The following is a 16,590-nucleotide window of genomic DNA, read 5'->3' on the forward strand; positions in this document are numbered from 1 at the left end:
ATGTAAGCATTTCCAGTTTAGCACTGGAACACCCAGGTGCAGCAGGTTGAGCTCTTGTTTTGAGAGGACTAGGATATTGTCTACTATCAGAGTATTCCTGAAGAAGCAGCTGTAGAGATCAGAAGCAGGGCTGTGTTTTGTCTGCTCTAGGACACCAAGTAGTCCTCCAGAGCCCTCCCTCAGGGGTGAGGCAGGACTGTCAGTCAGCTGTCAGAGCGGTCTCCCTGGAGACAGGAAAAGTTTTGTACAACATTATGTTCCTGTTATGTTTTATAAATTATTTAAATATCTGCAGTGCGACTGTTGGGCTTGTTCCTAAAGCATAACAAATGGAATCTCCCAAGAGGGCAAAAAAAGTAGTTTTTGTCTTTGTAGGACTCTTGATAATTGACACAGAACACTTTTTTGAATGTCTGTTTGTGACTAATTCTTGTGAACACCCCTCTCTTGTTTCCCAGCAGAGATGGCAGCCATCCGGAAAAAGCTGGTGATTGTCGGTGATGGAGCTTGCGGGAAAACCTGTCTTCTTATCGTTTTCAGTAAAGACCAGTTTCCTGAAGTCTACGTCCCGACAGTGTTTGAGAACTACATCGCTGACATCGAGGTTGACGGAAAACAGGTTTGTAACCTAATTTACCATTAGCATTACAAAAGGAATATTGTAAATAAGGTCATAAATATGAAGGTGCTGGCTACATACATGAAATTGAACTAAAAGACCAAGGATGCTTGTCTCAGGAAAGTAAAGCAGTAACCTCACCATGTTTATGATCGATGTATAATGATGAGGGAAATCCCCCATCGTTTGGCTAAAGTCAGATTTCTAATTTATTTTTTGTATTTTAAAATGTTCAATATCTCTTTTAAAATATAAAAGTAAAAGATTTTTACAAATCCAGTCCAATGAACACCTCTTTAACGTAGAAATATCCAAAGCTGGGCAGAAAGCTCAGATTGGACAACCACTGCATGGGGGAGGGGTTTAGCAAATGGTAAGTTACATTTTGTGTTTTTGAAATCAGGTTCATTGATTCACAATTGTATATATTACAGAGTAGTGGGCTATAGTGAGCCGCATGTTTTGAATTTTGGGACAGAAATGTGAAACTTAGATTTTCATCATCCAAGTTTAGCACACTGATATTAACATGAAGTGTTTGATGTCTAAAATCGTAGTCAAAGGGTTTTGTCAGCGGGGTTGGAATCTGATCCACAGATGGCTTGAAGTTGTTATGAGCTTTTGTCCTCTTGATCCGACCACCGCTGCAGGATCACCACTGGGCAAAACAGGAAATGACTGTACTTCTCAGCTTCCTGTTCAGACAGGGAACAGGGATGACTGCTGGCAATCCCCCCTCTCACCAGGACCCTTCTGCCCGATAAACGTCTCTCATTTCCTGTTCTGTTCGCACTTAGATGGGGGGAAGGGTTAACTGTTGTGTTCTGGACAGGAAATATAAAGTTAGGGATCCATGGTGGACGTCGTTCTTGAGGGTGTCATCTCAAACTTTAAAGAGGATGGTCGTCCCATGAGAGATTCCCCAGCTGGATTCAGTTTGTGTTCGCAGACCCTTCATTTGCATCCTCCCCTCAAGGACAAAAACATGTTCATCCTCTCACCTTCAGTGGATTGAGCAGACTCTAAAAATAGCTGCTTTTTTTCCCTTTCCTTTCTTCCTCGGCAGCTTAAAAGTGGGAGCATAACTCTGGCTATGTCTCAAAAGTGTGCTGCCAGCTCCCGCCCGCTGCCTCTGCAAACCTCTATTTTGGGACCGTAGACTGATGCTTGCGCTCTCTGTGCACTCACCACAATCTATTGTCCTTCAGCCATTTCCAGTATTTCAAACTTTGGACAATATTTCCCACTGTGAGCCAGTATGAGAACAGAGTGAAGAACAGCTGTTAATGCCCTTACAGGGACAGAAGGTATCTGGTTGGGTGCTTGCTAATCTCCCACTTTCCTTAATTGAATAAATCAGTGGTGTGATGGGATGAGGACAGTCCCTGAACAGCACTGAGAACATAACGGCCTTATAAAGCTGATTAGGTCAGAGCTGCAGTGGTGAGGGGAAGCAGATATCTAAAGAAGGAACGCAGCTGGAGTAACTCATACAAATCAGACGTTATGATCAGAATGCAAGCTGCATGTCCAGAGTTAGTCAGTCCTCACATAATTTACCTGCTGGTATTTGAAGTATTGACTGCTGGAAAAGAAACACACACGACATACCAAATGCCTCAAGGTTCATACCTCATACTTAAAATATTCACTGCTCTTCAAATATGAGAAAAGAAACATGATCACCAATTATATCGTGGCTGGATACATTTTTGTGTGTGGAGAGTCACTGTAAAACCAAGATGAATCCACTTTTATGTGTAAAATATTTGTATTTTTGTAAGTCTACTGCTTTTTAAAGTGTTTTACTCCTTTTCTCCCAGGTGGAGTTGGCGCTGTGGGATACTGCAGGCCAAGAGGACTACGACAGGTTGAGGCCTCTCTCCTACCCTGACACAGACGTCATCCTCATGTGCTTCTCCATCGACAGCCCCGACAGTTTAGGTAAGGAACTGCGGATATACAGTGGTCTTTTGGACAACAAAAGAACAGAAAACCTAAATAAAATACATGATATACTCCTATTGTTATCTTGTTTATCTTCACTAAATCAAGGCAGTTCATATCAGCTTAGCTGTTTGTTAAACGCTTAATAGACTTGATGAGAAGTAGGATTAGTGCAGCTCAAAACATCGGTGCCTTAGGCAGTCTGCAGAGCAATCCATCATGAGAAGCTCTGTGACTCTGCACCGCCTGTCCCTTTTTATAGCCCCAATCCCCCCCCCCTTGTGTTTTCTGCTCACTTCTTGTCTCTCTCCCGGGACAGAAAATATCCCTGAGAAGTGGTCGCCTGAGGTTAAGCACTTCTGTCCCAATGTTCCCATCATCCTTGTGGGGAACAAGAAGGACCTGAGGAACGATGAGCACACACGGAGAGAGCTGTCCAAGATGAAGCAGGTACGGAGAGCATTGAAGGTCAATGTTGATCAAGTGGGATCCTCTTCAAAACTCGGTCACCAAACGCCTGACGATTTGTGCAGTGTGTAGACATTTCAATAGGTTCAATTTGTAAAGTTCTATCTAAAACATTTAAAATTCCCGACAAATATAGCTACACCAGGCATTCAGAGTGATGACAGCACTGCATTAATAAAGCTCAAGGGGCTGCTTTGTTTGCATGTTTTCTCAGGTACTGATGAATGTGTAATCACAAATATGATTATTCTATACGGTGTCAGTCGATTTGAAATCTAACAAAAACATGCTGTGATGTGCGTTACTTTAATCAGAATACATTTATCTGTAAGGCAGTAATGTAATGTGAAACTACATTACAGTTACTAAGCACAAAATGATTTTGTTACTTGCGTAACTTTTCAACTATCTGCATAGCGGGGGGACAGATAAATCAAACGTCCACGGCTGCCATCAGACAGGAAAACATTTGCAAGCTGCCTGGACCAAGGTTATGCCACGATGGAAACTGAGCCAAAGAAAACATGAATGAAAGAGCAGTGGTCTTGTACAGTATTGTGCTTAGTTTAAAGATGTGTGCGGATCTGGGCATAAATGAGGTTGAACTTTATATATTTCTTTGTCATTTGACTCATGGTGCATCTCAGGTGATGTTACAGAGTAGTCCATAAATAATGTCAGTAGTTGTGTAACTAATTACTTTCAGCAATGAATAATTTAGTAAAGTAAGGCATGACTTTTTTTGAGTAACTACCCCAAAACTGTTGATTAATCAGGATTAATTTGAAGACTATTGATACGTTTTGTAATAGTCTCTAACTATCCCTGCTCTACCCACACAGGAGCCAGTGAAGGCAGAAGAAGGCAAGGACATGATCACCAGGATCGGTGCTTTTGGCTACTTGGAGTGCTCCGCCAAGACCAAGGACGGCGTGCGGGAAGTTTTTGAGATGGCCACTAGAGCAGCGCTGCAGGTCCGAAAGCGCACCAAGAGGCGCGGCTGCCCGCTGCTGTGAGCAGACCGGATACCAGGAGATCAGCTGACCAATAGGAAATAAAGAATCCCATTTAAAAAAATAAAATTAAAAAAAAATTTAAAAAAGGACTTACCTTTTACTAAATGGCATCTTAGTACTGTATCTCGCATTACAACTGAATACAGGAAATGAACTTTGTCTATATTACAACAGTGATTAGAATTGAATATTTAAAGTTTGATTTGCTTGCTTTTTATTTCAAAATCTATCTTTACTCTTACTTAAATTGTTCATACTTCTTTTTTGTTTTGATGTAACAAGGCAGTGACATATTGTTTTCTTCACAAGCTTTAGCAGTGTCCCTCTTAGCCTGTATAAAGTCTTCATGTCTCCAGTCTGTCATGCTTCTGAACATAAGAGCTAGTGCCTTCTTTTTTTTTTTTTAAGTTTGTACACCACCATCTATTTCTCATGCTTTTAGCTAACATTTCAGATGAGGGTCTCTCCATTGTGCTGTAGCCAGTGTTGTATTTGGGAGACCTGAGCAAAGCCACAAGTAAGGCTTTCAGTGCTGTCGCCTCATCGAGCACAACAAAGGGTTGCTTGTCATTTTTATTGCATTCCCTCAACATTTGCCATGCTCAATTAGGATAAAGAGAATAATTACAAATAATAATGACATATAAGATTTGATAAGTAGTTTGTAACTATTGCTGATCTGTGCAGTTAGATTGGGGGGAGGGATGAGAACAGGCCAATATGACCCAGCTATGCACAATGACTGTTAGGAGAAACAGAAAGAAGCCAAAGCTGAAACAGAGGGAAAAGCCTAAGGCTGGCGTAACAAGGGATTGTGTGTTTTAAAGCAGGCAACTGAGTTACACTCTGCTACAGTTCCATTGAGCCTGCCCTTGGACTCTGTGAGCTGGTCGGGTCAGCTGAGTGTTGGAAATAATGTTTAAAAAGCTGTTAGCCTTTGCGTGTGGATGTTTCCAGTCCAGTGACATTCTTTAAATGTTTGAGAGGAGTGTAGTCAGGTCCGTGAGGAGTTTGTTTTTGCCTGGTGCCTTCTCTGTTGTGGTGTGCCTTTAGTGGTTCTCTCCCAGACCGCATAGACCAGGGTGCCATGCCAACAAGGATCATGTTTCACTCATCTTAGTTCTTTGAATGGTTACACACAGGCTCAATTCAGCAACATGTATCATAGGTTTCCTAAGCTTTCAGTCCTAACAAAATATATATTTAGAATTAATCCATATATGCAGACTAATCTTTATTATATTGCCTGATATGATAGGTAACACAAATGTCCTTGTGCATCACGAATGAATTACAGGAAAATTACATAACTTGCATCCTCTTTAAGGAAAATCATTCATCTGTAGCTATAAAGTTTATCTCTGATGTTTAAGAGTTGTGTATTATTGCCAAAAAAAAAGTTAGTGCAACTGGGTTTATTCATCTGTATATATATATCCTGATTTATGTTGGTGTTTGATATGTTATGCCTCAAGTCAAAAAGAGACATAGAATATTGTGAAATGTACTTAAAGCAGCCTTTGAAGACATGTCATAGACCGTCCACGTGGTCCTCTCAGAATACTCCATTGAGATATTTTTCCTGGAAATACAGCGGCTTGATATACAACACCTGGAAAGCCCAGTGACTGTCCTCAGGCTCACACTCCTTATGGCATTCCTTCTGTAGCGCATTCCTGTACTCTTCATGTCCCTCGGTTACTTGTTGCTGCCCGTCTAAAGGAGGGAGGACGTTGAAATGTGTGATTTCTTTGATCATGCATGTGATCTTTCAAGAAAACCAGTAATGGCAACAGACCTAACCACCTGCCACTTTATTCTAACCAAGTACATTTGACTAAGTGGAGAAGCTACAACATACAAACAGCACCATATTAATGTTGTTACCTTACATCTTTCTAGCTCTATGCTTTACTTTATTGTGGTAAACAAGCACACCGACAAGGCGAAACTGATTCTTAAAGGCTTTTTATCAATTAAAACATGGATTTTAAGATATGTGTTTCATAGTTGTGGTATGATGTTCACAAGCTTAATGAAGTCAAGGAATTCCTGGGGATTAGGTCGGAGTAGATAGTCGAATAGCTTTCACAGCTGGAAGCACAGCATTCTGATGAAAGCCTCTCCGAGCTGCAGAGGGTCTAGTGTTACACGTGTCACCAGGAGCATGAACAATACTGCTGTAACAGATAATGTTGCGCTTTTATCAAAAGTTGTCCTTGTGATGTTGATGCATGCATGAGAAAAACATTGGTCTTTAAAGTAAGCACACACACAGCTTTGGAAACAGATTCAGCTCAGTTGTGCAGCTTTTCTTTCTTTGGAAGTATTTGAAACGATAAAGAATCCTGATTTATATTAAGCGTATTGTCATGATGCTTTGTAAACGGGAAGTATTGTAGCTAAGGCTAACATGAACATTGTTAATAAACTATTTTTGAGACGATACTGACCTGTCTTTCCTTGATTCTCAGATATGGTTCACTGCGTATGATGCAATGAAAGGAGATGATTAATAAAAGGTTATGAAATGACAGTCTACGACACTATATCATTCAGAAATGACAGTTTATTTATTCAGGGTATAACTATGATCAGAAAGAAACAGATTAAATGAAAGGACACTAACATGTTAAGTGTAAAACAGCGGTAAGACATACAGTGACGAATTCCTGAGACATATTTCCGTGTGCTCTTTTTTTTTTTGTCAGAAAATGAATTACTTTTGTGCGGCCATGGTCCCACTAAGCACACTGTGTTAAATGGCAGCTTTATTCAAGCCACTGAAAAGGTTTTACTGTGGAATTATCATCAAAAAACAGCATTGCTTCTATGCACCAAAATATGCAAACTGCTCTTAGAAAAGTACATAAGCAGAATATATTCTAAATACATGTCAATGTTATGATTAAAGCTCATCGAAAGGAAAAAGGAAATACTGATAATTGCAATTCATTTGTATGCAATTAGATTGCACCGCAAATTGTTATTTTTTCCTTGTTAATTCAATGCTCATGTTTCCACTCGGGGTCCATATGCTGCTGGAGGGCGCTCAGCTCTTCTTCAGGATCTACGACAACAATTGAAGGACACAACATTTGCATTTTCTCACAAGCAGAATATTTTCCTAATGCTTTATGGAAGTGATATTAGCTGGAATTAGTACAGCTGATAAGGCTGAGGTTACAGCTGTACTCACTGTCAGAATCCACATCGATTTTCAGGGATGCCAGTCTGGACACAATGTCATCCTCCCCTTCTGCGTCTTCAAAGGGATATCCAGTGTATCCCTTCTCCTTCACACAGTAGCTGATAAACCTGCACATGAACAATTACAAAGTAAGCAAACGTGGACAGAAGTCCTTCAATTGCTCCAAGAAAAATAATTTGAACATGTAAAACTTGATGAAAAATAATAAACTGAGCAAAATCCGATGTTTAACTCCAGAATAGCTACTTAACAGACCATGTGGTGAAGTTATTGTGTAAAGTACAGTCACATTTAAATGTCAAGGCTCTTAAATCAGTGTCTGGAACTGCAAAATATACACAATTTTAAGACAACTTTCTGCACTCCAACTGCTACTTGGGCCTGTTTCTCCTTACTTCTCCCATGTGGGGTCCTTGTTGAGGATCACAGGGTTTCCCACGACTATCAGCAGGGACCTGGCTCTGGTCAGTGCCACGTTGAATCTCTGCAGATATATACATACATAAAGAAGCACCATATACAAAATAATTCTTGTTTTATTACCATTATATGTGAAGGAAGTAATAGAACAGACCTTTTCATTTGCCAGGAATCCAATGTTGAAGTCTTTGTCCATCTTGAGATAGTTGATGCTGCTGCGGACTGTCGACACCATGATGATCTTCCTCTCCTGGCCCTGAAACTCCTCCACAGACCCCACCTGATACCCACCAAGGAAAACATATACTGTAACATATTTGTAAATTAACACAATCCTGATTTATTCAATAACACATTAACAAATGTGCATTGAAGGAGAAAGATGTTTAGAAGTAGGCCTCACTGATTATTTGATCATTTGTGCTCAATTGTGCTAATGGTTAAGGGTCAGCTACATAAGGATGACATCTAAATGTTTACTTTGTGCGATACATAGTATACAATCCTGTAAGATTCTCTCAGTCTTCAGAGTCATACTCCAGACTGACTAGTCAGAAGTGTTTTATCTCTTAAACTTGTTGTACACAAATATAATCTTTAAAAGTCTTCCTGTCTTTCTATTGTTATATGGTGTTGTTCTTCTGAGTGCTAAGATAACATATCCACGTCACATCAAAACTTTTTTCATATCTATATATTAGTATTGTGCAAAATAAACATTAAATAAGCATCCTTTTCAATCATCCTTCCCCGAACAAGATGACCTGACAGCAGCATTACTAACCTTGAGCTCTTTGAGATCACCCAATCGCTTCAGAGCCGAAACCGACTTCACAGCCTTTTGGATTTTCTCAACCTGTAAGATAAAAGTTATTAATGAATAGCTTGAACTGTTTTACAGCATCTCTGAAGACAGTTTAAGTACAGCACAACGACTCGCCTGTTTCCTGTAGGGGGCGATTATGCCAATGTCTTTGGTAGAGAGTTTGGGGAGACCCTTCTTCCCTTGAGTTTCTATCAGCTTGGTGAGGTAGTCCATCAGAACCTCAATCTCAGTCACGTTGAAGAAAGAAGGACTGTTGGCCTCTCTCTCGTCTTTCCCAATCACTCCATGGAAGATCACCGGGAAACCCTGTAGTGATGACAGCATGACGTCAGTTACCACAATATCCTCATGGTTGACAGGCTATTCGGAGATATTTGTACTTCGTTTACACCATGTCCTTTTTAAGTTTTGTCTTTAATCTCTGCTTACTTTTGGCTTTTGTCCGAAATCGACCATACTAAAATAATAATATGAAAATAAAGAATCCAGAGCTTTTCCCTTATACTCTAATGAAAGTTCCGATTATGTTTCAAAACATCTTTCCATAATAACATCTCATTTGCTGTAATGATCGTTGTCTTTTCTTCTCTGACAGTCTCCGGCTGGTTTCTGTGTTCCATGTAAATAATATATATTTAAACTATATGAGTGTTAATGACTCATGAGTCTAACTATAATTAAAAAGGACACCAATTATTATGGCGCTTTCAGGAAGTTGGGTGACTTTTAAAAATAAAATGGTGGAGATTCCCTTTAAGGTATGTATAACTAAACTGTAGTTGGTCAGTAATGTGGGCAGACATTTTAAATCTAAACACTGCAACTAACTTCAGAATGCTTCACTGTGAGATCATATTGGTATTAAAATGGCCCGAGAATAAAGAAAAAGGCTTTTGCTGCCCCACCGTTTTGGGAAGGTGCTCCCATTTGCAGTAGATGTCGCGCTCCCACTGGTCAGCGAACACCTGCAGTTCATTCTCATAGAAGAGCTCATTGGGGACTTTCAGAATGGCAGCATGCGACCTGAGTTAAGAAAGAAAAACAAGAAAGCTGAAGAGCGTTCATCAAAACTATAAAAGCAAAATGGAGGTAAAAACAAAAAAACACACCGGTAGTTTCGCAGCAGTTTGGTCACAAAGCGGGTGTCAAAGTGCCCAGAGTCTGTACTCTTCTGATACAAAGTGTTGTGTCTCATCAGTCTCTCCAGCAGAGAAAGCCCTGGAGAATATTAACGGTACAGCATTACATTTATATCCTTGAATCGTGTATTCTTACACTTTTAGCAGTAAAAACATGGCATTAACTACTATTGTAGTGTGCTAAAAGAATACATCAAGACAAAATAATGTAATGTAATCCCCCTCGTCTCACCGAGTCCATGCTGCACTGCCATTTTAGATCGGAGGATTGGTCCCAGCTGCTTTGGATCTCCGGCCAGCACCAGCTGACCCTTCTCTGGATCGAGCAGACCTGAGAGATCAGACAGTTACTAAATGAATCCCTTTCACTAGTGGTGATGCTTCTACAAACTTACACTGACCTTTAATCATACAGTAAGACTTCATTTAATAAAACAGTGAAACATGTGGATACATCTTTAAAATGTACATCAATAAACTGTTGGGGAAATATTTTCCTAGGTCCATAACTTTGACCCAGTTTGTACAATGAGCACCTGCAACCTTGGGCAGCTGTGCTCTCAGTGTTTTGTCTCCCTATTTCTGCCAGTTGGCGTTAGCTGATAGAGGTGTTATAGTGCTTTATCTTGGTATGCACAACGTTGATTATTCTCTCAGAACCAGCTAAATACATGGGTCTGGGGTAGAGACCTTCAGAATTGGTTTGGCATCCGTTGTGTCAACTCGTGGCAGCAGCACATGTCTTTTGAGCCGAAGCTCCAAATAAACCGTCAGTGTTTGCCATCAAAGTTCCTGCTCTCCGCATGTCTCTCTGAGTCTTGTCTCCATTGCTTCGGAAGTTTCCATCACATATATACTCTTGAGATGTGTAGAGTATTCCAGACTTCTGGGTAGAGCATTTCACAATGTTTACATTTATATTAATTCAACAATCAATGCACACACTCCGTACATTTACAGAAACCTGGCCGGAGGATGCAGAGCTACAAAGAAAATCTGTCCTCTAAATTCCTTACTCTTCTATTCCTGTCTCTGGACTGATGAACTGCAGCGATCGCCTGTTGTTGGCAGTGATTAAGAGAGGGAGGGAAATCTGGATCAAGTTCTGTACGATGACTGAGGAGAAATCTGTTTAGTGTCTCTTCCACTTCTCTCTTCAATTATAAGACATTATTCCAAGGAAGCATACTCTGTTTTCTTTACAGTGTGACAGACATGTTGACATCCATGTCTTCTAACCTCACCAAAACAATACAAATAAAATAGTTAGTGTAGGACTTCAAAAAAAGTGTTTCGCCAAAACCAAATTCTTGTTATAATATACTCATAACATTCACACTGTACATTTTATATTTATATTTAATTGAATATTCCATTCCATGCACACTTGCTGTAAATAATATCCTGCTTGTATTGTGTTGTGTTTATTGTGTTAACAGAAAATTGGCCCTTCAATAGTGTTTTTATTTGTCAGTTTATGGATTTGTTATCTTCACGGTCATCTGTATATTTGTCTTGCTCTCTAATGCTGGTTTATTTCTATTTCTATTTTAGAATTGTTTATTTTACTCTTTTAATTTGTTATTATTTGCAATGCCTTGTTTTGTTTTATGCTGCTGCAACAAAATAGTTTTCCCAAATTGGGATTAATAAAGAACATCTTATCTTATACTTCAGATCCTCAACATTTACCTGCGATGGCAACGACGCACTCCGGCTCCACTGCCTGGCCTCCTTCATCCAGAAAGATGTGGGTAAAATGGTCCACAGGTAATTCCCCAGACACCAGTCTCAAGACAGAAACACACAACAGAAATGTTAAACTAGCAATAAGCAAGTGCCTTAAAGTGTGTAACATTAAAGAATGATGCCATTGAGTCCTACATTGAATAATGACTCAATTTGAAAAGCAACCTACCTGCCAGCTGTGACCAGAGTCGTAACAATGATCGTGTATTTCATCAGAGTTTTTTTCTCTGGAAACACAAACTTATCTTCTCTCTTGTCCCAGTTACAATATTTCTGGAAGAAAATTGAGACAAGAGGACGCGTAAGAATGAAGAAAATTAATGGTTATTTAAACATGTAACCATTTTCCATCCAACCATCCTTAAATGAAAAGCAGACGAATAAATGATACCTGTTAATTTCAGACTCTTCTATTTTTTTATTATTGATCTACACAAGAGGGTAAAAAGGCAGCACTTATACAACAATGCTTTTGACTATATGCAGAAAATAATATGTTCTTAACTTTGGTTACTAATGTCACCAACATGTGGATGTAACAACTGCAATGAGGAATCACTGTGCTATGTGAACATATTTCAATCTCCGTTTACATTTTTCAAACCTAAACATATTATGGGCCCTACATACATATAGTATGGTAACAAATGAGTGTGCTGAATCACAGACTATCGAAGCTCAAATCTGTTGGTAGAGATGTTATCCCCAATAAGAGCTGATTCATGGCCAGTAACCAGATTATCTTGTGGATGATAAAATGCCAGCTGATGCTCACCAGCAGGTCGGCAGGGACAGTTCTGGGGTTTCGGCTGCTGGCGTACATGCGGTAGATGCGATGAGGGTCCATGTGGACCATCAGTCTCTCACAGAGGAGGTCCCCTGCGCTGTTTGAAGGGGCACAGGCCAGGATTCTGGATAATGGGTCTGCCTTGCTGACCTGTCGACGTGAGAAAAGTCTAATTCATCTCTTTGAATTAAGTTATTTTTATGCTTTGCTGATAATAAAAAACAACAACAGTGTCAGATTAAGTAGCAAATTGAATGTCCTTGAAGCAACTGGAGCTGCAACAATTAGTCGATTTTTTTCTAAATGAATTGGTTGGAGTGCTTGCTTTTCTCTTTTTCAACTGAATATCTTTGGGTTTTCAACGAACAAAACAAGACATTTATAGAAGTCAGTTTTCTTGCATTTTAGAAAACCAAAAATGTATTCTATAAAATATTTAAGCAGACTAATAAATATTGGAAATCATCGTTAGATTCAGCACTTCAATCAACAATGAAACCAGATGCATTATTTCATTTGACCTGTCATAGTCAAACTGTCCCTCTGCAAAATTATATATTTATGATTAAGTATGCAACTTCTACATGCGTATTCATAAATGTAAGAAAAGTTTTAAATTATATCTGCTTCCTTAGGACTTTGTGGTTGTTTTGAACAGATGACTCACAATGGTGTCTCCTAGGCAGCCCAACAACTGTTCACACATTTCTGATTCTTTTGTTGTTAAAATGGGACGGCAGGTGGAAATAGTCAACATCACCAATTTTTCAACAAAAAGAACCTCTTTAAACAAATAAGAGGGGCTCAGAAAATCAAAGAAATCTGTATCATGATACTGTGTTTGTATAAGACCTGCCACTAACCATTTTGTTATAACTTATTAATTTCTTGATTATTTGTTAGGTTTATTCGAAAATAAGAAAGATTGGCCATTAAAATATCCAACACTTCCAACGGTATGTCATCTCTTTTCGTCCATGAAACAGTCAAAACTATCCCACCATTGGATTTAATGAGAGGATGATTCAGTTTTGAGGGTTTAATCAGTCTAGTTATGTCACACTTTCAACAACACATACCTGATGCATAGCTTCAACCAGAGTGATTGTCTTTCCAGTTCCAGGGGGCCCAAACACAAGATGAGGGGCGGGCTTTGACGACCCGGCCACGATGCGCTGGACGGCAGCATGTTGCTCCGGGTTGTTCTCCAGCTGACGGTTGAACATACTGGAGAGTCATGTGAGAATGTTGAATAAAAATATATATATATATAAATGTAGACGAAAATGTCATTTGTATATGTATAATCAGACAATACACGGTCGTTACAGAACCGGATGTGAACTTTGTCACAAACATAATCCTCCATATATGACCCATATCTAATCCAGGCAAGTTCACAGCATTAAACCAAATAACCCGTTGGTGCGATAGAGTGAATTAGTGCCCAGAGAGAGCTGAGGTGAAGGCTGCTGAGCACTCACTCATCATTTGGAGTTTATGCACTCTTATCACAAAAATCAGACAGTTTAAGCTTCTATAAGAACATGAGATACTGCGCTTTAAGGTGCTTAGGTCTATGTATCTGTACCATACAGTCTATGGTACATACATGATATTGAATCTACCTTCTTTGGGCTCACACAAAGCCATGTAAATATATTTATCCATTATGATAGATTATCTTAATTCATTCCTGTATACATGTAGGCGTGTTGCGTAGTGGGTAGTGCGTTGGTGATCGGATCAGTGGGGCGCAGGTTCAAACCCCACTGCAGTCAGCATGTCGTTGTGTCCCTGGGCAAGACACTTCACCCCAAATTGCTCCTGTGGGGATTTAGTCCAGCAGCAAGTCCTCAAAAAAGGCTTTAGTTTTTGAGATACCCCTACCCGAGGTAGAACAAATGACAACAATGATTTTTCTTATCTTTAGGGTCTCCCATTAATGAAATTGATTGTTGTCAAATTTTATTTTGGGGGAAAAAATGTTTTTTGGGTTGTTCTTTAGAACTACCCCAATCCCTGAAAAAGAGCCAAATTAGACCAGGCCGAATATGGGAAAGGTGACAAGAAAGCCCATAACTTGAGAAAGGCCACTCTTTTCCTCTTCAGATTTGCTGAGGTATGAACCAGGTGGCTGTCCTACATCACCAAATAGTCAGAAAATGATTTAACTAAAGAAATACTGAATTATAGTCCTGTAAACTTAGCTTTAGTTTAGACGGAAATTGTACTTTTTGGTGATAGGAACATAGGATTCAATCACTTTTCTCTCATTTATCAGAAATACTGAATTGTCTAGGGTGCTATTGAACACTAACCAGTAGTTGTATGGACATATCTGGTACAGTTCTATTGCAAATGAGATTTCTTTAGACATAGGCCTACCTCTTCTCTGATACAGTCAAACTCCGAATGGGGGAGAAGTGGCACAATAGCCTATAAAGTTAAGAATGCTCACTCTGATGGTGCCCTAACCGAAATCGTTACTTTCCACGAAATGTTTAATGTATAAATCAATAATAATAATAATATTACATGAAAAGAGTGCATACCACAACTACCCTGTATAGAGCGAGAGTAAGGCTACCGGACGGCGTCGTACCATGTGATCTCGTACTATGGTTTGTACATAACCGAACGGGGTATTACATATACCTCGCATGAAAGGTGTGGACGACAGTAGTCTGGAGTGTTCTACGACCGCTTCCTATACTGAGACGTTCTACATACCGTAACTCGTGGTAGGAACAGACGGAGTAAGGACTAGTGACGCCCAATAGATGACGACCTACAAGTCTAGACGACTTTGTACGTTCGTACCGTTACTCTCTCTCTATACAGGGGTAGTTGCGTGGCGTACACTCTTTTAACCTTTTCTGTACAGATTGAACAGAATGGCGTACAGACCGTGAGTGACCGGAAAAACGTGTTGTTCATCAAACCATGTCTTATCCTTTCTGTTAGTCGTAGTCGTTCGTAGCAACCCACTGGGACTTGGTCTCGACAAAGTCACGAACAGCACCGCCTTGCCTTTGGCCTGACCTTAAAGAGTTTCTCGGGCAAATCAACCTCTACCAGGACTTCGACCCGCTGTTGATTTTACTCACAGATGGTCGTACACGTATGTGCAAGTGACCCCGACACCGTGTTGTTTAATCAAACATGTCTTATCCTTTCTGTTGTCGTAAGTGGTTTGAGTTCCTGGGTGTAGTCGCTCGAGTCTTATCTCACGACAGGGTAAAACCTGAGAACGGTCGAGCTTCTCCAGAAAACGGTCAGCGTTCTCTTAAACGCGAAGACGATATACCTTTTTTTCCTTTAACCCTGGACTACACGTGTTTGAACCTACTTGAGCTCCCAAGTATTAACGTAGTTGTTGTCTACCGTCGGAGCCCTTTTTTAAGACCGGCGGTTGTCTCCTACGTAAAGTTGTTGTAACATTTCTCGTTACAAAGTCTGTCGCCTATACCACAGTGTCCGGCTTGGGTTTGGGGAACACTACCTCAGGACAACGTCCCCACCTAACAAGTCCTACCCGGGTAAGTTGTCACCATAAATGTTTTTTTGGGTAGTGGATGCTCTTCACTCTCTGTAATGAGTGGGAACATAACGTTTCTACGTTTTCACACCTCTCATCACCTTTCACGTCCAGGAAGACACGGAAGGGACATGAGGGGACGTGGACGACACGTCTTACAGTTTTACACAGGGGGATTGCAGAGACTCCCTTGGACTGTAATTGTAGTATAAGATCTATAGATAATAGTCCCAACCCGTTTGAGTTAAAAAGGAGCGACCGGTGTAATCTCTAATACCAAGTGAGTTTCCCCGGCCACTTGAGTTCTGATATTTTCATATGTATCTATTTTATAATTATATATATTTTATTACATAATAAAAATGTCATAAAGGAAGACGTAACCTAATAATAGATCAATTAGTTGAAGTTAATTAATTGATGCAGACTTTCGTCTTCTTTTGCCCGTTTAATTACGTTCAGAAAGTCACGCGTAAAGTCTTTTTACTCTACGTAACACCTGTACACTCTCTCGGCACAGGACATTTCGCCGTACAATTGGAATATTATTGACTAATATAAGAAGACGTTTCGAGAGCACCCGGTGTATTTACTCTCACGCCCCGGCCTAACCGGAGGCCCGGAAACTCAAACTGTGGGGACTAGATATATGAACTGGAGAGTGTCTTAATAAACTACTTAACATATGACATGAAATTAATTCCAAGGTCAAAAGTTATTTTGGACATGATAAATGTGGATACAAAAGAACGGCCATTCGACACGTCTAAACTGTCGATTATCGTGAAAGTAAAATAACTCAATGAGAATAAAGAACTGATAAACCCCACCACACATCAAGTGCCGTGGGACATAGAGAAGGGAGAC

The 16,590-nt window shown here is 40.0% G+C and overlaps 2 protein-coding genes across 2 annotated transcripts; one reads left to right on the plus strand and one right to left on the minus strand.

Moving 5' to 3' along the window:
• Positions 1-460: 460 nt before the first annotated feature.
• On the plus strand, positions 461-6,498 carry LOC104945689 (rho-related GTP-binding protein RhoC). Its single transcript, XM_010771397.1, has 4 exons — positions 461-619; positions 2,443-2,563; positions 2,886-3,016; positions 3,877-6,498. Exons 1-4 carry the CDS (start codon positions 464-466, stop codon positions 4,048-4,050), a joined length of 582 nt encoding a protein of 193 aa, XP_010769699.1. The 5' UTR covers positions 461-463; the 3' UTR covers positions 4,051-6,498.
• Positions 6,499-6,601: 103 nt separating this feature from the next.
• On the minus strand, positions 6,602-13,415 carry LOC104945690 (putative helicase mov-10-B.1). Its single transcript, XM_010771398.1, has 13 exons — positions 13,262-13,415; positions 12,171-12,332; positions 11,565-11,668; positions 11,339-11,436; positions 9,879-9,977; positions 9,617-9,725; positions 9,413-9,530; positions 8,622-8,813; positions 8,466-8,537; positions 7,836-7,961; positions 7,657-7,745; positions 7,250-7,368; positions 6,602-7,120 (listed from the first exon to the last, which is right to left on the minus strand). The coding sequence occupies exons 1-13, from the start codon at positions 13,406-13,408 to the stop codon at positions 7,056-7,058; spliced, it is 1,500 nt and encodes a 499-aa protein (XP_010769700.1). The 5' UTR covers positions 13,409-13,415; the 3' UTR covers positions 6,602-7,055.
• Between the last annotated feature and the right edge of the window lie 3,175 nt (positions 13,416-16,590).

The sequence above is a fragment of the Notothenia coriiceps genome, unplaced genomic scaffold (genome assembly GCF_000735185.1).
Source record: "Notothenia coriiceps isolate Sejong01 unplaced genomic scaffold, NC01 NC01_scaffold00009970, whole genome shotgun sequence".
Taxonomy (NCBI): domain Eukaryota; kingdom Metazoa; phylum Chordata; class Actinopteri; order Perciformes; family Nototheniidae; genus Notothenia; species Notothenia coriiceps.